The sequence below is a fragment of the Rhinoderma darwinii genome, chromosome 10, assembly GCF_050947455.1.
Source record: "Rhinoderma darwinii isolate aRhiDar2 chromosome 10, aRhiDar2.hap1, whole genome shotgun sequence".
In the NCBI taxonomy this organism is placed as follows: Eukaryota; Metazoa; Chordata; class Amphibia; order Anura; family Rhinodermatidae; genus Rhinoderma; species Rhinoderma darwinii.
Genome location: NC_134696.1, coordinates 1,687,514 through 1,714,169, shown reverse-complemented (window position 1 = coordinate 1,714,169; position 26,656 = coordinate 1,687,514). Strand labels below are relative to the sequence as shown.

Sequence of the window (26,656 nt, the reverse complement as noted above, 5' to 3'; positions counted from 1 at the left end):
ATTTTTACTTTGTTTTTTAATAATAAAGCATTTTGTAAGGGGAAAAAGTGTGTTTTTCATGTATTTTTTACTAGTCCTATAAGGAGACTCCGGCATTCACCACAGGCAGACCCTTTCTAGACCCCCGGCTGCCATAAAAGACAGACACTCGGCGATCTTCTCGCCGGGTGTTGGTGGGATGAGGAACTCCCCCCCCCCCCTCCTCCCCCCCCCTCCTCCCTCTCTCTCTCTCTCCCCCTCTCCCCGAAAAAAACTCACATGCAGCGCTCGCTATTCAGCACCGCATCTGAAGGGTTAAACGGGTGAGATCGACATTCATATAGATCGCACCCGTCCGAGCAGGGACCCCCCCCCCCAGCGCTCGGCTGCCTCTGGACATTTAACGGCTCTCTGCTGTTTATTTATTCCGATGCAGCGCCGTGAAAAGGCGTATCAGCGGCCACTAAGGGGTTAAGATCTCTTTTTATCCAGTGGGAACATTTGTTTACTTCCAGTGGAGACCACTCTGATCATGTGATGGACGCAGGTGCAGGGATCGTTACAGTTGCACCCGCGTCCATCACATGACCTTCACAATATAAACACCGCACAATCCTTTTTTGATTCTTAAATATATTTCACATTTACAAGCAAAAGGCAAATATATATTAATTTTTTTTCACCATTTGTTGTTACAGCAGAAAAACATAAAAGTCCAAACACAAATTCTTTCCAAGTCCACCGGGATCTGTACAATTCCTCAGCACCGTCTTCTGAGTTCCACATTGTATTGCTCTTCTGTTCGTCTTCGTTCACACCCGCGCCGCGGTCACGTTCTGATGTTCCGTCTGAGTCGGAGCGGGACCCTGACTGACAAACAGAAACCAAAAGGTTGATTTCAATGGTGACGGACCCGGTGCCGATGGTTTGTTGGTCTCAGTTGTGTCCCGGAGCCGTCGTTTTGCCAGAATGAAAACCGTAGTCGACGGCGAAGCCTCAGGATGCCGGGAAAACCTTGTGTCTTGAGATATTGGACCGCGGAGCTGACGCTCTCTCTCACACATCAGCGGGAGGCGGTCACTATGATGTCAGTATCTCCCAGTCATCGCGGCTCCGTCGCTGGTTTAGGGGGAGGGGTGGTGGTTACGACAACAGTGGACACGGCCTTGGAAGCTGCAGGAGAGGCGGCCGGTTGCAGGTGTGAGGCGGGGACGGTCTGTATTCGCACCTGGCGGAAATTAAACACAAACTTCATTTTTACTAATTAACACAAAAAAGTAAATAAAAAGCCACAGGATCAGATTTAGACCAGACAGTCTGAATATGAACCAAGTGTATAAGTGGACGACGCGGTGACAATTTGGCGCATCTTGCTGGACGATCTTCCGTATACCGACGCTTAGTCGGCTTCGCTTTCAGTTGGTCATTTTAACCCCTCCGCGCACCACGACACGCCATTACATCCTGCTGCGGGGGGTGATGTGTGGAGCGCGCTCTGTCTGCAGCAGGTGTCAGTGGACACCCGGGACTAACGGATGGGAATACAGTGCGCGCTGTTCCTGGCAGTTTAACCCCTCAAACGCTGCAGTCAATTGCGACCACAGCATCTGAGAAGTTGAGGGGGGCCGATGGTTGTCATGGCAGCTCAGGAGCCTAATAATTGGCCCTAGGAGACCCTTCACTCGGCCTCACCCTGCCTGTAAAAAGGACTACACACTGTAATACATTAGTATCGCGGTGTATTGTACCAGCAATCTAACGATGGCGGGGGGAGGGGGGGGGGGCCGTATTACAATACAGCATTTAATGCACACGACGAAAGCCATAGAAAAGCTCGGGCTCTTGGAATGTGGTGAATTTTTTAACAAAAACTTTGTTTTCTTTTATGTTTTACGACTTTAAAAAAAACTATTTGGTATCACCGTAATCGGATTGAGCCACAGAATAAAGTTAAGTTGTTTTTACCACACGGTGAAAGCCGTAAAATCTAAATAAAAAAATTAATTAAAAAAACAATGACGTAAATCGCAGTTTTTTCCAATTTCAGCCTGCAAAGTTTTTTTTCGTTTCCCAGCACATTACATGGCACTTTAAACGGCGCCATTAGAAACTACAACTCCTCCCGCAAACAATAAGCCACGCCCCTTAAAAAAACAAAAACCATTTAGTGAGATACAAACATTTGACCTATTTTTCGACAGGGTCTAGAAAACTGCGACTGTGGCGAGGAGCCCCCCTCATTACAACCAGAGGTGGCCCCGGAAAACGTTACTTTTCAGAGACTTCCCGCATGACACAACAGGCTGCAAACTGCCCCTTTACCAGCAAGCAGTGATACTAACAAAGTTGCGGTTTCAGGCTGCTGCTAAGAATCTGATCGTTTTAAATGGCATACCGGACATGCCAGCGAATGAAAACTTTTGCAAATCATTTTTTTTTTAAAGTGGATCCGTCACCTCAAGATGCCGCACATTACAGGACCGGTCCGGACTTCCATTTGCAAAAATTACACAAAAAAAAAAATATATATATTGTGCAGTTTGGCTAATAGGAGACAAGGAATAGAGCGGATCATAGTGATGAGTTCTGTCAGTCAGGGGTGCAGTCCCCGGGAGCCGCTCCTGTCCTGTAACGGGCCGCTCTTGGCGGTGCTCACATCACCGTGGCCCTCGGAGGTGTCAGTCGTGTGAACCCCTCAGCGGAAAGGCAAACAGAATCCTCAGCTTCTGTCTCCCTGACCATTGATCGCCATGGTGACTGAAACGTTGCTAAATGTTTCCGTTTGTCACTGTTGTGACAGCGTTCCGTCGTTTTGACAGAATCAATAGCGCAGTCGACTGAGAACAATGGTGAGAGAAACGGAAGCCAAGGTTTCAGTTTGCCTTTCCGTTGAGGGGTTAACCCAACAAACCTCAGACGGAACCCCAAAGCGGATGGCAACGCACATGTGAAGAGGCCGTGACCAGCAGGCTGATGACGGATCCGCATTTTAACAGCCGATAATGTCATCAAATAAGCAAAGACCGAAAATATCAGAGCCTGAGAACAGTGACATCTTGTGGTTATAAGAGGGAATTACAGCGCTGTCAACCCTCCTGCATGTTTTGGAATGTTTCATTGTGAAAATGGGTAAAACATCCGGTCAGCAGAACGTCACTTGTCCATGTGATGTTTCCAGGGATTCCTCTTACCTGAGTGGCCTGTCCCTGCTGCTGGAGCTGCTGCAGTTGCTGAGTGGTCAGGAAACTGACGGGTTTGTTACCGGCGATGAGCTTGGTCCCGGCTGGCACAGTGGTCAGGATTATATTCCGTCCCAGTCCACTAATACTAGAGAGAAAAACACAGACATGAGATCATCCCCCCCCTGAACTTCATAGAAAATCCACCTCAACCTGCAATCACGGCCTCTGAGGAGCGCGGCTCCATCTACTACGCCCAGGAACAGCGAGGATTCTGGGAAGACCCCGGGACACTCGTCTTGTACAGTGAAAAGTTCTGACGTCTCTCACATAAAATCACTTCATAAAATCTTCAGCTTCACTCATTTTGGGAGTCGGCGGTTCAGAACATTAATTTCTACAATTCTGATTGAGATCGCAGGACGCGGCCACAGAGCGGAGGCACCGGCACCCGACCCCCCCCCATCCCCCGTCATGCAGCGCCAACGATGTGGTCATGTGACACTTCCTAGTTGAAGGGATATTCCCAAAATGGACAATCACCAACTATCCACAGGGGAGACATTGAATGGAGCGGGGGGGGGGGGGGGGGTTGTGGCGGAGAGATGCTTGACTGCCGCTCCACTCTTCTCACTGGATCTGTCCTCACTATTGGTGGGGGTCTCAGCAGAGAGGCCCCCGGAGTTTAGACAATCGTCACTGACCCTGTAGATGATCGGTCCTGGGACTACCCCTATAACAGTCATTATTCCGCATTGTATCCCTGGTTCGGATTCATGGCTGTTACCGTGGTGACGACTCCAGACAACACTTACTTTGCACCCAAATTGCCTTTGATAATTGGCGCAGCCACAACGCTCTTCCCCTTCATGGGCTGACTGAGCACGGAGAGCGGCACGGTGATCCTCGCTGGAAGTTTTCCCTAAAAGAAGAAAAAAATTTAAATAAAAAACGGGAAAATATCTAATCCAGCCGTTTATTGGCCACATCTCGGCCTTCATCGCTCCCCCAGTGGTCACCCAGCTTTCCCAAACTGCTGAATGTCAAATGCTGCCGCTCAGGTGATTTGGTAGACGGGGTGTTTTTTTTATGCCTCATTTTCGAAAAACAGCACGAAAAAAAGACGCCTGCGAAAAAGAAGTGCAGGTCACTATAGAAAACCGCTCCAAGAACGGCCGTAAAAAACTTCTGAAAATCAGGAGCGGTTTTCCCTTGAAGCTCCGTATTTTACAGACGTTTTTAGTTTAGCGTGTGAACAGAGCCTTATAAAGTGTCGCCATAAATCACGCGGAAATTCAAGGACTCATTACGGACGCTGGCGTAACAAGCCTGTAAATAAACACAAGCGAGCGGATCCCCTCCCCCACTTCTACATGTATTCAATGAACGGTGCGGTACAAAATACATATACACTATATATATATACACACACACACACACACACACACACACACACACACACACACTCTGTGGGAGCGGATGTGAAGACTCCCTTGAGTTTCGTGAATGTGCCCGGCCTCCGCTGTTGTGAATGTGCCCGGCCTCCGCTGTTGTGAATGTGCCCGGCCTCCGCTGTTGTGAATGTGCCCGGCCTCCGCTGTTGTGAATGTGCCCGGCCTCCGCTGTTGTGAATGTGCCCGGCCTCCGCTGTTGTGAATGTGCCCGGCCTCCGCTGTTGTGAATGTGCCGACCTGCTCACCCGAGTCCCACTTCACACCTGCGGAGGCCTCGGTGATCTCACCTGCTGAGCGGTGACCGGAATCTGCCGTACGGCGGCTGCTGCTCCCCCCATAGTGACTCCGGTCTGTGGAGTTTTAGTCCCAATGCTGGTCACAGGCGTCAGGCTTACAGTTGTAGTGGTGTGAACAGGACTGACCAGAGTGGAGGATGCCACAGGGACTGGTTTGGCGGTCACAGTAATACTCTGAGTGGCTGCAGCCTTTTGGGGGACAACGCCGAGTCCTTGCACGATCCGGATGGTGGTGGCAGATTTGGTCTCAGTGCCGGTTGTGACTTTGCTTTTCTGATCGGCTAGAGACATCCCCAGAGCCGGCATCAGTCTGAACCCAGAGCTGCCCGCATCAGATGGTTTAACTTCTGGGGTCATTTTGATTGTAGCAGGAGCCGGGGGGGAGGGGGAGGAAGGGTTCGGGGTCATCTGTAGGAGTCCTTTACTGGAACTAGTTGCTGGGGTGGCAGAAAAAAGTTCTTGCGATAACTTCATGGCTGTAACCTGGGACTTGGCCAACGTGGCCATCATGTCAGGTGTGATTCGTAAAATAGTCTGACCCTTGGCATCAGTGGTGATGGAAGAGGGAGGAAGACGCAGCACATCCTTGCCCTGTATCCGGAGATTGGTGGTGGACAGAGGAAGACTGGAGGACGGGGACTTCATGCCGAGCTGTCCAGACAGCGCCACCTGGTGGTGAAGAGAAAGATTCTATGTAATGTCAGGACACAAGATCAACGAGCCACGGGGACCGGACTGCAGACACTACAGATATAGATTTCTGGTGAATTCTTTATTTAAACTTTTTCCAAAGATTCAATAGAAAGGGGGGGGGGGGATACAGAACTAGAGAGGTGGAATGGGAGAATGAAGATTTTTAAATCAAGACTATTTGGAGTGCAAAAAAAGCCAAAATTTGAAAAGCTGCACCTGAGCTTTACAACCGTTTATGGCAATAACTTTGGACGTTTGCACATTTCTCGCTACATCCCGTCCCCACTCGAGGACATGAGACCCCCACAGGGAAGAGAATGCCCTGGTAGGAAGTGAACGCAGGCGAGAGATCTCGGCCGTCAGGTCAGACCTGTAGATCGGAGCGCCCCCTGCATTACCTGTTTGAGGATGCTTTGGCCAGTGATGCTTTGCAGGATAGTTGGAGCAGAACCTGCGGGAGAACTGGCCACCGGCTTGGAAGCGACAACCGTAGACGAAGCCAAAGTGGTGACAGTAATACCGGCATGAGTGGTCACCGAGATGCCAGAACGAGCAGCCGGCGTAGACTTCACCGGCATGGTCACAATCTAGATTTAAAGAGACAGTAATGAGAATATTCACCCATAACCCTCTGGTGAAAAACGATGTCCAAGACAAGACTCCTCCTGACCTGCGTTAACCCCTTGCTGGCAGAGGAAGTGACCGGCAATCTGACGTGGGACATGGCTGGGGAGAGCGGCTGAGACACAATGGCGGCTTTAGGAGTGGGAGTAACCGTTGCAGGAGCAGTCACTATTCGCACTTGCGGGATTGCTGGAGCGGCGGTTCTTACAGGTACGGGGGTCACGGTGGTCACCTGGCTGGTCACAGGAGTCGTCAGCAATGTGCTCAGGTGAGGTATGGTCGGAGAAGACACCAGGAGAACGCTAAGGAGACAAAGACCCTTTTAATGAAACACAGTGAGAGGTACCAGTCACCTGGCGCCTGTGGGGGGTGGTCTTACCTTTGACTGGATTTTTGGGGCTCTGTCATGCTGCTGGTAACAATTTTGCTGATGGCAGAAGATGTGGAAGGAGACAATGGTGTTGCTGGAAGAGCTGGGGTACTTGGTGTTCCGGGGGTCGGAGGCATGCTGCACTCACTCAGGGTCAGGGGACATGGTTCTGGGGTACCAGCGCTCTTCACTGAGAACTCCTTGCTGCTGGTCTTCTGAGAAAATAATGGAAATACTGTCACATGGAATCTGGAAACCCAGCGATAAATTTATTCACCTAGAAAACGGATCCATCGTCACAATATCATGTATCAGTGTAAACAATCCTGGTGAGCTAAACACAGATCTCTCTGTTCTGATAGTTTGTTACAATGTATCAGTGCAGGTAAAATGTACCAGTCTGTAGTCCAGGTTGTTTGGCTCACAGAGGATCGTTTACACTGGACACAACTGTAGCAAACCCTCAGATGAGTCATTTTAGGTAAGGACCGATTTTCAGCTCCTAGGTAAACAAAAAAATTCATATTCACTGACTGCAAGCAGAGATCTTAAAAATAGAGGAATTTAACCAGAAAGTCTATTAAAAAGTTTCAGAACTTTTCATTATAGGAGGATTAAGCTTTATGTACATGGAGACTTTGTGAAATGTCGGGGGTTACAGATATAAAGGAGAGGTCGTGAAACGTACGATCTTTGACGGAGTCTTCGGCTTCTGCTGCAGCGCTTTCTTAGCTTTGGCCGCTGCCGCCTGAGCCTGGTGGATCCGCTCTGCAAAATAAACCAGAAGTGACAATGTAGGCTGGGACTGCAGCGGGTGAGGTCTAGGACGCTCGGAGTAAAGTTCTTACCAAACTCTTCCTCGCTGCGGTCTCGGTGGAGGTAGATCCACAGCTTGCGGCCGATGTCGTATTTTACACACGGATCCTTCTCATAGTGCAGCCGGTCCAGAGCTCCGCTCACCACCGTGTTAACCTGATGACCACAAAGCAACCACATGAGACGGTGCAAGAAAACCGCACGAGAACAACGCCCAGGGGTCACCGCAGAGCATCTCAGCTGGTAACAAGTAGTCCGGTCCCTGAGCCAGAACCAGCGCTGCGCCCCCGGGGATCACATTTATTCTGCAAATTAGGCTTTTCCTGTAGATTTCTACATAACACCAGAATTCATCACACGAGACGGTCTTTCAATTCCTCACCATTTTCAAGATCTCCGCTTGTTGTCAGTGAATGCTAACATTCACTGTTTAAATCTAGGGGCTGAAAAACTCAACTCCTGATCTAATAGCTCACAGCTGAAGGTTTGGTACAATATCTCCACTCAAGTCAGTCTTCTATGAGTTAAAACACATTAGCAGTACAAATCAATCTCCTGCCCTGTGCCAATGTGTCAGTGCAGGTAAAATGCATCAGGTCTGAAGTCCAGGCTGCTTAGATCAATGTATTTATTCAGCAAACAGAGATCTTGAAAATGGTGAAAAATTGAAACAAAGCTTAGCAGACAGTTGCAGAAGCTCATTATATAGTGATTAAAGGGGAGATCCAGGACTTTAAAAATCTGCAGCAGGGCAGGGGGTGGTATAAAGAAATAACCCAGCAGATAGAGACCCCCTGAAGTGCCCCCCCCCCCGCGCGCTCCATTGCAGAGGCCCCATGCTAAGACGCTCTGGTCCCAGAAGATCCTGAAGCGGTCAGCGGCCATTCATGGCGGCATCGGCACGTGAACGATTAACGGAATGGGATCGCTGCAGAGCTTCCGGGAGCCTCAGCGCCAGACTTTTGTGGAGGGGCAGAGGCACTTCAGGGGGTATCCGCTAGTTTATTACTTTACACCATCCCTTGCGCTGCTGTAGAATTTTAGAAGTCCCGGATAACCCCTTCATGTTGGATTGGCCCTTTAAGTGCTTCCCTCGCAGCTGTATGTAAACAATATGGAAACCGGTGGCCACGTGACATCGTACAATAAGTGGACGCACAGACACCGGCAGACAGCGCGACCATGAAGTCTGCAGACTGTGACCCTGAGGACTGGACTGCGGGTGAAGCAAATCTGACGTTCATGCCCGTGATCACAGCGTGCCGGTTCTAGTCCTGGCCGGCCGCAGCGCAACTCACCTGAGCGCTAGTGACGTCCGGCGCGAGGAACTGGGAGTCTTTCAGCAGCTCACAGATCTCCGCACGTGTCCCTTCTCCATTAGGAAGCCGGGCGGCTGCATCTCGCACTAATGGATAAAGGAGCCGTTACAGGGTCATTACTAATAATATCTACTCTAATGACCCCCCAATCCTCATCTCGCCGCTTACCCAGAGACAGGATGGTGACATAAGCCGGGCGGTCGGAGCGCAGCAGGGAGTGCTCTCGAGCTTTGTTCAGCGACGTTTCTTTGTCAAACACGCCCTTCACGGGACCTACGACCGACTCAAAGCCGTGCATGCGGAACGTGAAGGCTTTGTGAGGCTGGAGATAGCGGTGGCGCTCCTGCGGGCGGGAAAATAAACCAGTGAAGAGACGGCAGGGAAACCGGAGACCCACAACTCAAATAAAAGATTCAAAGAAGAACACGAGGAAACATCCCCCAGAAAGCTACGGAGGAAGCAGAGACCCCTTCACACGATCAGCGTCACACCTGGAGGGGGCGTCACTAGCACCCCAGAGTCTCACCTGCTCCTGGAAGACACGCTTCTCATCCCCAGAACTGGGCCGCACGATGTAGTCCGTCCTCCTAAAACACGACAAGATCCGAGTATAAATACAGAACAACCCCCCCCAACTAACACGAGATAAGCGGCGACCGCGTTACTTACACCCTGGGGACCGGCATTCCCATGTCAGCGTTTTCTTCATTCTCCTGGAGAAGGGAACAGATACCGCGAAAATCATTACAAGTCACATAAAAGGAAGAAAACCGCAGCGACGCCGTCACCCTCAGCGGGGCGACTGCCAGAATTATAATATAATAACCCCATCGTTACCGACGCTCTCACCTTGGGGAATACGTGATCCTTCGTCTCCAACCAGAGGTGAAACAGAGCCACGAGCTCCTTCTCCAAATCACTGGGGGGACCTGAACAACACAGGGAAAATCAGGGCCCCATTCACTGCAACGAGCGGTGGGGGAGGGGAGGCGCGAGGCGTCAGGGACTCACCGAGGCATCGCCACTGCTGGGTTTTCTCCTTGAATTCCACATAAGAAGTGAAGCCGGACGAAGCCCCTGAGAAGAGAATATACAACTAGTGACGCGTTTCACATACATCCGGTCGCTTCGCGTCAGTTTCCTGCAGTCTCAGATGATTGGACCTCAGATTCTGCGTCTCTCACCTTTACTGTCCCCCCCCAGATACAGGAGGGCAGAATGGACGACGTCGCACCAGTTTGGGACTGCCGAGAACCAGCTGTTCAGGGTGCTGGCGGGCGAGGACTGCCAGTGCGACACCTTATCCTCCAACTGCAACACAAATCATCAACATCGCACATTATGACACACCTGACCTGTCAGCCCATGGGGCCCGCTGCACGGAAGACTACAAAGATCTTTGCTTGCTGTCAGCGAGTGGTAAAATTCTTGTGTACATGGAGAGACTAAAACCAGTCCCAGCCGAACAGTTCTCATGGCTGAGGAGCTTGAGATCAGTGAAGGGAAACCACTGCACAAACCTCCCGCCTGTCCAGGACTCCTGGTCTGTTACACTGTGTCAGTGTAGGAAAGAAAGCCAAATTTATAGGCAGTCAATCTATGTTTATGAAGTGTAGGAGGAAACCCACCATTACAGGGGCCGGAGCACCAGATCTCTCATACAGACCCCGAAATCCACGACTCTCCTCCACACAGAGTAAAATGAGAAAATTATTTCTGCCAGCGACCACCGATCAACGAGGAAGAAAAGCTTATAGATACAAACACACTGGGTGGGGATGACGCGTAAAACTACACAGCGCATCTGCCCTCGATCCAGCACGCAATTCTGTCCGAAAAAAACTCACCAAATTGAGGTGGACTAAGGGGCGGGCGGCATGGCGGAAATCCCGCAGCAATAAAAAAATAAAATTATTTTTACTTACCCCCAGCCATAGTCCTGGCGACGCGTCCCTCTGTTCTGAGCGCAGTGCGGCCTCCTGAGATGACGTCGTAGCCTTTGATTGGCTGCATCAGTCACATGTGATGAAATGTCAGTCCAGGAGGCCGGACTGCGCTCAGAATAGAGGATCGTGTCACTAGGACTAAAGTCAGGGGAAGATCAAATTTAAAATAAAATTTGAAATGAATAATTTTTTTTTTTTTTTTTTTTAAGTTTGTGATTTTTGCCACCAAAGATAGAACACACAACACTTTTCCGTGTCGTTTTTACCGTCCCATTGAATTCAGTGGGAAAAACCTGCAACAGAAGAACCGCAATTCCGCAGGTCAATTTATGTACGCTTTTGTCGGCTATGTGTTGATGAGATTTGTTAAAATCGCACTCACACGACTACCCGAAAATCCAGTGTTTACGCCTAGTGTTCCTACCCGACAGTACAGAGGTCAGTGGGAGCTGTATATATCTGTATGTAGTGAGCTCCCCCTAGTGGTGGCTGCAGGCAGCAGAATGTTATCATGTACCTCTATGGGAGATGTATATATCTGTATGTAGTGAGCTCCCCCTAGTGGTGGCTGCAGGCAGCAGAATGTTATCATGTAACTCTGTGGGAGCTGTATATATCTATATGTAGTGAGCTCCCCCTACTGGTGACTGCAGAATGTTATCATGTAACTCTATGGGAGCTGTATATATCTGTATGTAGTGAGCTCCCCCTACTGGTGACTGCAGAATGTTATCATGTAACTCTATGGGAGCTCTATATATCTGTATGCAGTGAGCTCCCCCTAGTGGTGACTGCAGAATGTTATCATGTAACTCTGTGGGAGCTGTATATATCTGTATGTAGTGAGCTCCCCCTACTGGTGACTGCAGAATGTTATCATGTACCTCTATGGGAGCTGTATATATCTGTATGTAGTGAGCTCCCTCTAGTGGTGACTGCAGGCAGCAGAATGTTATCATGTAACTCTATGAAAGCTGTATATATATCTGTATGTAGTGAGCGCCCCCTAGTGGTGACTGCAGAATGTTATCATGTAACTCTTTGGGAGCTGTATATATCTGTATGTAGTGAGCTCCCCCTAGTGGTGACTGCAGAATGTTATCATGTAACTCTATGGGAGCTCTATATATCTGTATGCAGTGAGCTCCCCCTAGTGGTGACTGCAGAATGTTATCATGTAACTCTGTGGGAGCTGTATATATCTGTATGTAGTGAGCTCCCCCTAGTGGTGGCTGCAGGCAGCAGAATGCTATCATGTAACTCTTTGGGAGCTGTATATATCTATATGTAGTGAGCTCCCCCTAGTGGTAACTGCAGAATGTTATCATGTAACTCTATGGGAGCTGTATATATCTGTATGTAGTGAGCTCCCCCTAGTGGTGGCTGCAGGCAGAAGAATGCTATCATGTAACTCTTTGGGAGCTGTATATATCTATATGTAGTGAGCTCCCCCTAGTGGTAACTGCAGAATGTTATCATGTAACTCTATGGGAGCTGTATATATCTGTATGTAGTTAGCTCCCCCTAGTGGTAACTGCAGAATGTTATCATGTAACTCTATGGGAGCTTTATATATCTGTATGCAGTGAGCTCCCCCTAGTGGTAACTGCAGAATGTTATCATGTAACTCTATGGGAGCTGTATATATCTGTATGTAGGGAGCTCCCCCTAGTGGTGACTGCAGGCAGTAGAATGTTATCATGTAACTCTATGCGTGCTGTATATATCTGTATGTAGGGAGCTCCCTCTAGTGGGGACTACAGGCAGCAGAATGTTATCATGTAACTCTATGGGAGCTGTATATATCTGTATGTAATACAATGTAAATAAACCTCTCACTTGTTTCATGGTTCTTACCAGCATGAGACTGGAGGGGCCTTCCACCACCAGAATGTCCAGTAACAGAGTAAAGAAGCTAGCAGAATTCTCACTGATCATTAATGGCGGCTTCACGTCTTCTATGGGTCTACAAAATAAGACAAGGGGAAGATGGTCAGGAAAGATCAATAATTACGAGGCAGCAGAGTCGGGGGAGGGGGCTCTTATCTACTGTTTGGGTTGGGAGATCCACAGAAGAAGCTATCTGAGCGTGCCAAGGAAACTCACTCTTCCTTCACTGCAGTCAGGGTGACGGGTACAGGCGGATCACTGGGCAGCAGCGCTGGCATCATGTCTGCTTCTTCAGTGACTTCTGGGAAATCATCTGGCTCTGTCTTAATAGGTTTCATTTTCTTTTTCTTCCTTTCATCCCGTTCTTTCACTCTTCTCTTCATAGTAGCCAGGTCAAAAAGTGCTGAAAACAAGGCGGCCGCTGATCAAAAAACACCATTCAAAGTATATTCACCTTTTAACATTCTGTACTGATTCGGAGTTACATCCTGTATTATACTGCAGAGCTGCACTCACTATTCTGCTGGTGGAGTCACTGTGTACATACATTACATTACTTATCCTGTACTGATCCTGAGTTACATCCTGTATTATACTCCAGAGCTGCACTCACTATTCTGCTGGTGGAGTCACTGTGTACATACATTACTTATCCTGTACTGATCCCGAGTTACATCCTGTATTATACTCCAGAGCTGTACTCACTATTCTGCTGCTGGAGTCACTGTGTACATACATTACATTACTGATCCTGTACTGATCCCGAGTTACATCCTGTATTATACTCCAGAGCTGCACTCACTATTCTGCTGGTGGAGTCACTGTGTACATACATTACATTACTTATCCTGAGTTACATCCTGTATTATACTCCAGAGCTGCACTCACTATTCTGCTGGTGGAGTCACTGTGTACATACATTACATTACTTATCCTGTACTGATCCTGAGTTACATCCTGTATTATACTCCAGAGCTGCACTCACTATTCTGCTGGTGGAGTCACTGTGTACATACATTACATTACTTATCCTGTACTGATCCTGAGTTACATCCTGTATTATACTCCAGAGCTGCACTCACTATTCTGCTGGTGGAGTCACTGTGTACATACATTACATTACTTATCCTGTACTGATCCTGAGTTACATCCTGTATTATACTCCAGAGCTGCACTCACTATTCTGCTGGTGGAGTCACTGTGTACATACATTACATTACTTATCCTGTACTGATCCTGAGATATATCCTGTATTATACTCCAGAGCTGCACTCACTATTCTGCTGGTGGAGTCAGTGTACATACATTACATTACTTATCCTGTACTGATCCTGAGATATATCCTGTATTATACCCAAGAGCTGCACTCACTATTCTGCTGGTGGAGTCACTGTGTACATACATTACATTACTTATCCTGTACTGATCCTGAGTTATATCCTGTATTATACTCCAGAGCTGCACTCACTATTCTGCTGGTGGAGTCACTGTGTACATACATTACATTACTTATCCTGTACTGATCCTGAGTTATATCCTGTATTATACTCCAGAGCTGCACTCACTATTCTGCTGGTGGAGTCACTGTGTACATACATACATTACTTATCCTGTACTGATCCGGAGTTACATCCAGTATTATACTCCAGAGCTGCACTCACTATTCTGCTGGTGGATATTGGAAACAGTCAGCAAGCTTATGAATTTTTAGTTCGTTTTTCCTACATCAGATGACTGTACAAACCCAGTGTTAAAGGCAATGTAAACCTTTGATGGGGGTTTTTTTTTTTAAATGAACAGGTCAGTGTGATTGGTGTAACTTTATAAAGAGTTTATAAAAAATGTGCTTTACTTTGAGATACAGCTGCTCTGTATTCTCTATGCCTTACAGCTGTATCTAGCACTAAATTCTGCTCCTGTCAGGTCCGCAGAACTGACTGATTCAGGTTAAAGCGAACGATACAGCTGCTCTGTATAAAGAATAAAAAAAAACAAAAAAACAAATTTTTTATAAAAACTATTTATGAAGTTACACCAATCACACGGAGCCGTTTATTAAAAGAGAAAAAAGTAACGCCCTGCAGAGATTTACGTGGCCTTTATGACAACACCGGCCAGAAAGCCACTGAAAGAGCAGGGGAAGCTCCGAAGCTTAAAGCAAGTAATCACATGATCAAAGAGGTGCAGTCAAAGACACTTATAAATACCGCACTCGCATAAAATACCGGTAAATACATGTGGCGCAGTGATGGCGTTTTGCGTAGAGACAGTTTTGGGAGCAATTAATTTGCAGGTTTAAAAAAATAAATAAACACTTCAAAAGTGCAACCTCAAGAAAACGAACAAAAAAAAAAAAAAAAAAGAAGAAGAAGAAGAAGAAGAGCAGTTTTTTTATGTAGTGCGGCGGCCCCGGGTCGTTACCCCCTTTATCCTCATCCAGCTTATTCCGGATATACGGTTATTCCTGCAGTCGCCTGTTACCTGCCAGAGAATTCTTCCTGCCGGCATTAACCCGAGTCATGATGTCATTCACGGTCACGTCTTCCGTCACGAGATCCGGATGATCCTGCAGCAGAGAGACGAGACGTCACGTAATCTACACGGATCTCCCTGCACATTATTGGGGGAATCAATCCTCGTGGCCACTGGTGCAGACAGCGATGGGAACCCCTCAGAACTCACCCATCCATCCATCAGTACAGTGTCACCCATCCATCAGTACACCGCGTCGCCCATCCATCAATCAGTACACAGCGTCGCCCATCCATCAATCAGTACAGTGTCGCCCATCCATCAATCAGTACACAGCGTCGCCCATCCATCAGTACACAGCGTCGCCCATCCATCAATCAGTACACAGCGTCGCCCATCCATCAGTACACAGCGTCGCCCATCCATCAGTACACAGCGTCGCCCATCCATCAGTACAGCGTCACCCATCCATCAGTACAGCGTCACCCATCCATCAGTACACAGCGTCGCCCATCCATCAGTACACAGCGTCGCCCATCCATCAGTACACAGCGTCGCCCATCCATCAGTACACAGCGTCGCCCATCCATCAGTACACAGCGTCGCCCATCCATCAGTACACAGCGTCGCCCATCCATCAGTACACAGCGTCGCCCATCCATCAGTACACAGCGTCGCCCATCCATCAGTACACAGCGTCGCCCATCCATCAGTACACAGCGTCGCCCATCCATCAGTACACAGCGTCGCCCATCCATCAGTACACAGCGTCACCCATCCATCAGTACACAGCGTCACCCATCAGTACACAGCGTCGCCCATCCATCAGTACACAGCGTCCCCCATCCATCAGTACAGTGTCGCCCATCCATCAGTACACAGTGTCACCCATGCATCAGTACACAGTGTCACCCATCCATCAGTACACAGTGTCACCCATCCATCAGTACACAGTGTCGCCCATCCATCAGTACACAGTGTCGCCCATCCATCAGTACACAGCGTCACCCATCAGTACACAGCGTCACCCATCCATCAGTACACAGCGTCACCCATCCATCAGTACATAGCGTCACCCATCCATCAGTACATAGTGTCACCCATCCATCAGTACATAGTGTCACCCATCCATCAGTACACAGTGTCGCCCATCCATCAGTACATAGTGTCGCCCATCCATCAGTACACAGTGTCACCCATCAGTACACAGCGTCACCCATCCATCAGTACACAGCATCACCCATCCATCAGTACACAGCGTCGCCCATCCATCAGTACACAGCGTCGCCCATCCATCAGTACACAGCGTCGCCCATCCATCAGTACACAGTGTCACCCATCCATCAGTACACAGCGTCACCCATCCATCAGTACACAGCGTCACCCATCCATCAGTACATAGCGTCGCCCATCCATCAGTACACAGCGTCGCCCATCCATCAGTACACGGCGTCGCCCATCCATCAGTACACAGCGTCACCCATCCATCAGTACACAGCGTCACCCATCCATCAGTACACAGTGTCACCCATCCATCAGTACACAGCGTCACCCATCCATCAGTACACAGCGTCACCCATCCATCAGTACATAGCGTCGCCCATCCATCAGTACACGGAGTCGCACATCCATCAGTACACGGCGTCGCCCATCCATCAGTACATCGTGTCCCAGTCCTGTTTCTACGAGACTTTGGGGGATTTATTTTTAATGGATTGACGTTTTTTCCGCCAATCTTAAAATCAAAAACATCCCAGTACAACGCGCCTGATTTATTAAATTATAGGCACCGCTGGCCATTCCTGTGCCAGAAAGTAAATTCAGAGATTTGGATCATTTAGGCCAATTTCTGATTTAAATTATGGTAAATTGATCGGCAGAGTAAGCCACGCCCCTTTCATAAAGCCACACCCCCTCTATTAAAAAGTGCTGGGTGCAGTGGAAAAGCGAAAAACTGAAAAAAAACAACCTTGTGGTGTAAACCGGACAGTAAACGCCTTTGATTTCTTTGCGGTACAGGGAACATCCTCACTTTACAGCTCCTATTAGGCCAGGTTCACACACACCGTTTTGAGGCAGTTGTCGGCTCAGTTTTTTTTTTTAGCAAAAGTCAGAAGTGAACCCCCAAAAAAAATAAGACGAAGGCATCTACATTCTTTTTGTCCCACTTCTGCGGTGGCAAAAAAAAAACAAAAAAAAACCTGTGACAAAAACTGCGTGTGTGATCCTGGCCTTACGAGAAGAAGCCGCTCGGTTCACACCAGCAGTCGGCTTTTCATTGCTCTGCTCGATCAGACGACCAAAATATTGGAAAGGCCAAAAGCGCCGATACCGTTACACGATGGACACCACTGGCGGCTGACGGAACCCATTGACTTTAATGGGTTCTGTCAAGTTTCCGTCGGGGGTGTCCGTGGTTTCAGGTATTTTCGGCTTGATCTGCGACAGGGGCCCCTAACGGATCTAACGCAGGTGTGGATGAGGCTGTAGTGGAGTCCAGGGACAGGCAGGATGAGGTTGGGAGTGTTAACCTCACGCAATGGGGCATTTACTAATGCTGCGCACATTTTATACAGTGTAAAGTGGCGTATGTTGTATGATAAATTTGGCGCATCTAGCGGCACGTTATACGCTTTTCATCATACCCCCGCCTGGTTGGCTCAGTTTACACCAGTATTTTTCATTAGCATTTTAAGCCACGCCCCTTTCTGCTGCAAAACGCGATAAAATCCCGTTAGTCAAGAATCTTCTCTCGCGCTGCAGATTGGAGACGACACTCACCGGCTGGTGTTTCCTCTTCTCACGATGTTTTCGCAGCAACAGCTTCAAGTCGCGCTCCGTCAGTTCAACTTTGTCTTTGTTCGATAAAAAATAAAACAAAAAAACAGCGGGTTAAAGTCCAGATCCAAGAACATTTACAATTGTTGGGATATTTAAGGGAAACTCTGGCCAAAACTAAACTTTCCCATGTGCTCCATGTGACCGTCTCTCGCCTGTTATTTATATCTATATATCAGACTGGGACGGTTGCTTAGCAGCGGTGTGACTCGGTGACTACTTTCTCTACTGGAGTCTATGGAGATCTGTGCGTCACCCATTACAGGCTTCAGCCGTTCCTGGACCACACCAGTTTTATCACAGGGGAGGACAGAAACTTCTATCATCAGCTACCACGGATACTTAGTCACACAGGTGTAGAAGAATATAGTGCGGCCTCCCTGTCTGTATACTTATGGAGTCTCAGCTTATTTAGGAGAATATAGAGAGAATGATAATCACAGCGTCCCCCAGCATGAAGAAATGGTATGGTCTTTAGCAGGCAATGTGATGCTGTGCTGAAGCATCAAGAGATTGATAGCAAAGCAGAGAGGAAGAGAAAGCTGGGGAAATCTAAAAAAAAACACAAGATGGGGGCTTTATTAAAGCACAGACAAGGCAGCAGTTCAAAAAGTAAGTCCAGTATATATAAGAGATGTGTAGAGTGTGGTATACAGTCAGGTGGGCAATGCAAAAACTACCAGAGAAAGAAAGCAGGGCAAAAAAAGACGTGTCATAATCCTCAAAAATTTAACCAAAACAGTAACACAACTTTTTATTGACACCAAAAAGACAAACAAGCTAAAAATGTTGCATACAAAAACTCAGGCAGTGACCCATAATAAGATACCGTAAAGTGCGCACCCCCCCCCCCCCAAACTACATCAGACCCGCCGGATACAAACGGCCCGGATAAGAATCCCGCTTCAATACATTTGGTAATTCCTAAAATAAGACAAGAATAAATGTGACATACAATGCAAAGATGCAGGTCGGATCTAGCTGGGGGGGGGGGAGTGCGCACTTTACAGTGGATATAATTACGGATCACGGTGTAAATTTCTGTATACCACGTTTTTATCTAGTTTGTCTTTTTGGTGTCAATAAAAAAAACGTTGTTACGGATTTGATACAATTTGAGGGTCATGTAAATAAACGTTGCCCTGGTGGTTTGTTCTTGGGCACAGACTTTGCACTCCATCGATAGGCGGCGCCTGCCAATTCTTGGTTTTTCATATATTGCATAGGTCGGGAACGCGGACATGGAAAGTTGTTCCCACTGGATCTTCTTTAAGAAATTTTGATTAAAACACAGCCCCCCCCCCGGAGAGTCTTGGCCATGGATGACAACGAAGTTCTGCTGAAGACACATCAGTCCATCATCGATGGAGGACAAGCCCGGCTCACCTGCAGTCTTCATGTCCTGCGTGGAAAGTGTGGAGACCGAGCGCAGAGGAACAGCAGCTCCGGGGGACTGGGTGGGTGACCCCGGTAACCAGGAGCTCAAGTCTAAATATAAAGGGAGAGACTTTATTACATCCACATCTTTGGGCACAGACCACCCACTAATGTCCAGGGCTGCAGACCCTCACCTTCCTCCTCAGAGGAGAGCGTGGCATCTCCGCACTCCTCCTTCACTTCCCGCAGGATCTTCAGGTACCGTCGCTGCGCCCGCCTCTCTCGTTCCTCCGGAGAGTTTCGCAGGGAGGACGGTTTTCTTTTCATCACCGGGTCCAGACCCTTCGTCCTCGCAACATCTAGAAGTTCCTATAAACCCCACAAAACAAAAAGACTTCCCTCTTACAGGGGTGACCCATCCAGAGAGGCGGCACCAACCACGACAGACGGGGAGACGGGTCGTTACCTTCCTGGACGCCAGGATTTGTTTCAGTAGGTTGTGAAAATACGTCTGCTGGGACGTCAGGTACCTCTTGTACTGGGACTTGAGACACAGCTGCCGATACTTCACCACCTCCGGGTTCAAGTGACCGTCTGACATAGAAATAAGGGAGGGGAAGAAAATGTAGGTAACAGGTTTACAGTAATCCCGACGCCCCCTTTATCAACTGGTAGTTAATTTTGGCAATTGGGCCACACAATCCCATATCATATAGAGTAAAGCTTTTTCGTTAAAGGGGTTGTCCAGTCCCTAAAAATTGACGGCCTATCCTCAGTACAGGCCATCAATATGTGATCAATCGGTTTCCGACTGCCGGGACCCCCGCCAATCAGCGGTTTAGAAGGGGCCGCAGTACTCGTGTTCCTGTCACTTGCTCACACCAAATCACCGACACTTGAAGTGGTTGTTCACAGTATTACATGGAGGTGAACGGGGGAAGGGTGTAATACGGAGAACCGCTGCTTCTGCCGTGTCAGCAATTTACAGCGTGAGCAGTAAAGGAAATGAAGGGGAAGCGGCTCTCATACGAGCACTACAGGCCATTCAAAACAGCTGATCGGCGGGGGTCCTGCCAGTCAGACCCCAACCGATCAAATAGTGATGGCCTACCCTGATCATAGGCCATCAATTTTTTTTTAGAGAATGGACAACACCTTTAAATAAGTCAAACTTTAGCAACTTTCTGTTTTTCTATTGCTCAACTTTTTCAAAATCTCTGCTTGCTGTAATTGAATGGAAATAATCATGTTTGGATCCTGGTGCTGACAGTCTGTCCTGTCATTTGACCGCTCTCCTGTTCTGCTACAATGTATCTGAGCAGGTAAAATGACGGTCTAGAGTCCAGGATGTTTATCTCCGAGGATTATCTAGACTGGATACAATTGTACCAAACCCTCAGAAGTGAGAAGTGAAAGGTCAGGATGGGTTGTTAGCCTGGGAAGGTAAATAAGAATATACTCACAGCAAGCAGAGACCTTGAGAAAAGCGAGCCAACGGAAAGACAAAATAAATTAGGGAATTGCCGAAACCTCAATTACACCATCAATGATTATCTGGCAGGTGAGATGATGAACTCACCCCGGAAGAGCTTCTGAGCAACGTGCAGGGGATTCCCGAAGCGGAAGTTCTCCCCCCTGAAGAGGGACTGGACGACCTGCTCCTGCTGCTCCGTGTTGTGCTCTGGGAAGGAAGGAAGAAATTGGCGCAGGTGCTCCCGCTGCGAGTCCGATAAGACGTTCTGCCAGGTGTTCATGCCGACCACGTCAAAGAAGAGCTCAGGCTGAGAACGGAGAAAAACGGAAGTCAAAGTAGAAAGAGATAAACCAGCGATCACTCCCATCATCCTTACCAGGAAGACCATGATTAAGGCTGGGTTCACACCAGCATGTTCAGTCCGTAATGGACGGAACGTATTTCGGCCGGAAGTCCCGGACCGATCACACTGCAGGGAGCCGGGCTCCTAGTATCACAGTCCTGTACGATGCTAGGAGTCCCTGCCTCGGTGCAGGACAACTGTCCCGTACTGTAATCATGTTTTCAGTCCGGGACAGTAGTTCCACGGAGAGGCAGGGACTCCTAGCGTTGTACATAACTATGATACTAGGAGCCCGACTCCCTGCACTGAGTTCGGTCCGGGACTTGCGGCCGAAATACGATTCGTCCTTTACGGACGCAACATGGTCGTGTGAACCCGGCCTTAAGGTCATCCCCACAAATATTCTCTGTAGTGGAATCAGCTCCTGCTCTGCAGCCTCCTGACAGCCGCTCCGCACATTCACAACCCCCACACTCCATCATCAGGAGGAGTCTCCACACATGAACACAATGCAATCGTACTGCAGCCCCCCTGCGTGCTACTGATGTGCTCAGCTCACAGGGGATGGTCTATACTGGATACAATTGTAACAGACCCTCAGCTGCAAAAAGTGTTAGGTCTGTGCAGGTTTCCTGTGTCTGGACTTAAGAGAGTGCTCCCACTTACTGACAGCAAGCAGAGATCTTATACTTTGCATTTTATTTCTGCCCAATTTTTATTAGAAAGTTGTTGGAACCTTTTTACTACAGAGTAATTAACATTTGCGCTGTGTTCACACGTCGACTCAAAAACGGATGAAAATTACGGAGCGGTTCTTAAAGGGAAAGCCTCTAATTTTCAGCCGTTTTTGGAGCGGTTTTTTATTGGCCCAATGAAAAACGGCTCCAAAAAGGGCTCAAGAAGCGACATGCACTTCTTTTTACGGGGCATTTTTTATGCGCCATTTTCCCCATTGAAATCAATGGGCAGACGTTTGGAGGAGTTCATCCCCCATATTCTCAGCGTGTAACATCCCCGCACTATCATCCGACTGGAGGATCCTGATTAACATGGCGCAATAACACCGGGTCACTTCACAGCGGTCTATGACGTCATACAAGAGACCCCTCCTGTCCTCAGACCCCTCATGTGACGCTGCTGCTCGCAGGGAAGGTTCAATCATTAGAAAGATGTCAGCGTGAGATATAGAGCCCGACCTCACAGCGCACGGGGCAGCGACTGCCATCATTGTGGATGGGGGAGGGGATGGGGATCACAGTACGAAGCGCAACAAAGAGGACACCAGACTACAAATGGCTCTATATTATAGGATGAAACCATTACCAAGCCAGGCTGCAGCTCTCAGAGCATGCTGGGGGTTGTAGTTCCACAGCTGCTGGAAGGGGGGGTGAAAATCACAGAATTATACAGAATAGGAGTGGAGTGGGGGAATATATATATATTGTGCTCACGTCCTCCAGCAAATCCTCAGGTAGATCGACTCTCGTTCCCCCCAGTAAACACGGCTCCATGATCCCCGTCCCATCATTGTCCATACACGGCCCCAGGTCCAGGCGATCAGTCACCACAGCGTCCAGGGAATCCATGTCTCCTCTGCCGGAGGGAACACAGGACGTAGATCACAGTCCTGACAAGTGCAAGCGGAAAAATAACCCCCCCCCCCCACCAGGATACAATACCCCCCCCTATATCGCCAGGATACGAATACCCCCCCTATATCGCCAAGATACGATAACCCCCCCTATATATCGCCAGGATACGATACCCCCCTATAACTCCAGGATACGATACCCCCCCTATATCTCGCCAGGATACACTACACCCCCCCCCCCTATAGCTCCAGGATACACTACACCCCCCCCTATATCTCCAGGATACACTACACCCTCCCTATATCTCCAGGATACACTACACCCCCCTATATCTCCAGGATACACTACACCCTCCCTATATCTCCAGGATACACTACACCCCTCCCTATATCTCCAGGATACACTACACCCCTCCCTATATCTCCAGGATACACTACACCCTCCCTATATCTCCAGGATACACTACACCCCTCCCTATATCTCCAGGATACACTACACCCTCCCTATATCTCCAGGATACACTACACCCTCCCTATATCTCCAGTATACACTACACCCTCCCTATATCTCCAGGATACACTACACCCTCCCTATATCTCCAGGATACACTACACCCTCCCTATATCTCCAGGATACACTACACCCTCCCTATATCTCCAGGATACACTACACCCTCCCTATAGCTCCAGGATACACTACACCCTCCCTATAGCTCCAGGATACACTACACCCTCCCTATAGCTCCAGGATACACTACACCCTCCCTATATCTCCAGGATACACTACACCCCCCTATATCGCCAGGATACACTACACCCTCCCTATATCTCCAGGATACACTACACCCTCCCTATAGCTCCAGGATACACTACACCCCCCTATATCGCCAGGATACACTACACCCCCCTATATCTCCAGGATACACTACACCCCCCTATATCTCCAGGATACACTACACCCTCCCTATATCTCCAGGATACACTACACCCTCCCTATATCTCCAGGATACACTACACCCTCCCTATAGCTCCAGGATACACTACACCCCCCTATATCGCCAGGATACACTACACCCTCCCTATAGCTCCAGGATACACTACACCCTCCCTATAGCTCCAGGATACACTACACCCTCCCTATATCTCCAGGATACACTACACCCTCCCTATATCTCCAGGATACACTACACCCCTCCCTATATCTCCAGGATACACTACACCCTCCCTATAGCTCCAGGATACACTACACCCTCCCTATATCTCCAGGATACACTACACCCTCCCTATATCTCCAGTATACACTACACCCTCCCTATATCTCCAGTATACACTACACCCTCCCTATATCTCCAGGATACACTACACCCTCCCTATATCTCCAGGATACACTACACCCTCCCTATATCTCCAGGATACACTACACCCTCCCTATATCTCCAGGATACACTACACCCTCCCTATATCTCCAGGATACACTACACCCTCCCTATATCTCCAGGATACACTACACCCTCCCTATATCTCCAGGATACACTACACCCTCCCTATATCTCCAGGATACACTACACCCTCCCTATATCTCCAGGATACACTACACCCTCCCTATATCTCCAGGATACACTACACCCTCCCTATATCTCCAGGATACACTACACCCTCCCTATATCTCCAGTATACACTACACCCTCCCTATATCTCCAGTATACACTACACCCTCCCTATATCTCCAGGATACACTACACCCTCCCTATATCTCCAGGATACACTACACCCTCCCTATATCTCCAGGATACACTACACCCTCCCTATATCTCCAGGATACACTACACCCTCCCTATATCTCCAGGATACACTACACCCTCCCTATATCTCCAGGATACACTACACCCTCCTATATCTCCAGGATACACTACACCCTCCCTATATCTCCAGGATACACTACACCCTCCTATATCTCCAGGATACACTACACCCTCCCTATATCTCCAGGATACACTACACCCTCCCTATATCTCCAGGATACACTACACCCTCCCTATATCTCCAGGATACACTACACCCTCCCTATATCTCCAGGATACACTACACCCTCCCTATATCTCCAGGATACACTACACCCTCCCTATATCTCCAGGATACACTACACCCTCCCTATATCTCCAGGATACACTACACCCCCCTATATCTCCAGGATACACTACACCCTCCCTATAGCTCCAGGATACACTACACCCCCCTATATCTCCAGGATACACTACACCCTCCCTATAGCTCCAGGATACACTACACCCCCCTATATCGCCAGGATACACTACACCCCCCTATATCGCCAGGATACACTACACCCCCCTATATCGCCAGGATACACTACACCCCCCTATATCGCCAGGATACACTACACCCCCCTATATCTCCAGGATACACTACACCCTCCTATATCTCCAGGATACACTACACCCTCCCTATATCTCCAGGATACACTACACCCTCCCTATATCTCCAGGATACACTACACCCTCCCTATATCTCCAGGATACACTACACCCTCCCTATATCTCCAGGATACACTACACCCTCCCTATATCTCCAGGATACACTACACCCTCCCTATATCTCCAGGATACACTACACCCTCCCTATATCTCCAGGATACACTACACCCTCCCTATATCTCCAGGATACACTACACCCCCCTATATCTCCAGGATACACTACACCCCCCTATATCTCCAGGATACACTACACCCTCCCTATATCGCCAGTATACACTACACCCTCCCTATATCTCCAGGATACACTACACCCTCCCTATATCTCCAGGATACACTACACCCTCCCTATATCTCCAGGATACACTACACCCTCCCTATATCTCCAGGATACACTACACCCCCCTATATCTCCAGGATACACTACACCCCCCTATATCTCCAGGATACACTACACCCTCCCTATATCTCCAGGATACACTACACCCTCCCTATATCTCCAGGATACACTACACCCTCCCTATATCTCCAGGATACACTACACCCTCCCTATATCTCCAGGATACACTACACCCCCCTATATCTCCAGGATACACTACACCCCCCTATATCTCCAGGATACACTACACCCTCCCTATATCTCCAGGATACACTACACCCTCCCTATAGCTCCAGGATACACTACACCCCCCTATATCGCCAGGATACACTACACCCCCCTATATCGCCAGGATACACTACACCCCCCTATATCGCCAGGATACACTACACCCCCCTATATCTCCAGGATACACTACACCCTCCTATATCTCCAGGATACACTACACCCTCCCTATATCTCCAGGATACACTACACCCTCCCTATATCTCCAGGATACACTACACCCTCCCTATATCTCCAGGATACACTACACCCTCCCTATATCTCCAGGATACACTACACCCTCCCTATATCTCCAGGATACACTACACCCTCCCTATATCTCCAGGATACACTACACCCTCCCTATATCTCCAGGATACACTACACCCTCCCTATATCTCCAGGATACACTACACCCCCCTATATCGCCAGGATATGATACCCCCCCTACACAATATATAACCTGACCCTCCATCTCTATCTGCCCCCGGTGTGGCATTGGTCAGGTTCCGGCCCCCCCCGGTGTGGCATTGGTCAGGTTCCGGCCCCCCCCGGTGTGGCATTGGTCAGGTTCCGGCCCCCCCCGGTGTGGCATTGGTCAGGTTCCGGCGCCCCCCCGGTGTGGCATTGGTCAGGTTCCGGCCGGAGCTCTCACCTCCCGGGGTCTCTTCACCTCCTCTCCTCAGTGACATTGATCCCCCCGCACCGGCTCCCTCGGCTCCTAACTTTTCGGAACATCCTGCCCGGTACCGGCTTCCGCTTTCCTTGTCGGAAGTGACCCGGCGGAAGCAAACATGCACACGTGGGAAACACTTCCGCTGTCCATCTTGCAGTACTGTCCGCCCAGATGTAGCGGTGTGCAG

At 48.8% G+C, this 26,656-nt stretch overlaps 1 protein-coding gene across 2 annotated transcripts; it reads right to left on the bottom strand.

Annotated features, from left to right (window-relative positions):
- Positions 1-352: 352 nt before the first annotated feature.
- On the bottom strand, positions 353-26,656 carry NFRKB (nuclear factor related to kappaB binding protein). 2 transcript variants are annotated; one of them, XM_075839119.1, is made up of 26 exons: positions 26,449-26,656; positions 22,522-22,663; positions 20,833-21,034; positions 19,720-19,847; positions 19,448-19,622; positions 19,263-19,364; positions 17,820-17,893; positions 15,048-15,132; positions 12,783-12,969; positions 12,534-12,642; positions 9,915-10,041; positions 9,742-9,807; positions 9,580-9,659; positions 9,400-9,443; positions 9,257-9,317; positions 8,899-9,073; positions 8,710-8,816; positions 7,444-7,567; positions 7,284-7,363; positions 6,605-6,810; positions 6,272-6,527; positions 6,000-6,188; positions 4,900-5,577; positions 3,974-4,080; positions 3,171-3,306; positions 353-1,207 (listed from the first exon to the last, which is right to left on the bottom strand). In XM_075839119.1, the coding sequence occupies exons 2-26, from the start codon at positions 22,654-22,656 to the stop codon at positions 1,082-1,084; spliced, it is 3,759 nt and encodes a 1,252-aa protein (XP_075695234.1). In that variant the 5' UTR covers positions 22,657-22,663; positions 26,449-26,656; the 3' UTR covers positions 353-1,081. The 2 variants fall into 2 exon arrangements, with proteins under 2 accessions (XP_075695234.1, XP_075695235.1); XM_075839120.1 differs by having other exon boundaries at positions 6,605-6,807.

Excerpts from the sequence above, each read along its gene's own strand:
- NFRKB (XM_075839119.1), bottom strand. The coding sequence starts at position 22,656 with ATGGATTCCCTGGACGCTGTGGTGACTGATCGCCTGGACCTGGGGCCG. Across the intron at positions 9,444-9,579 it reads AGGATCACGTATTCCCCAAG|GAGAATGAAGAAAACGCTGA; the intron begins GTGAGAGCGTCG and ends TCCCTTCTCCAG. Across the intron at positions 6,528-6,604 it reads CCCCAAAAATCCAGTCAAAG|CGTTCTCCTGGTGTCTTCTC; the intron begins GTAAGACCACCC and ends TTGTCTCCTTAG.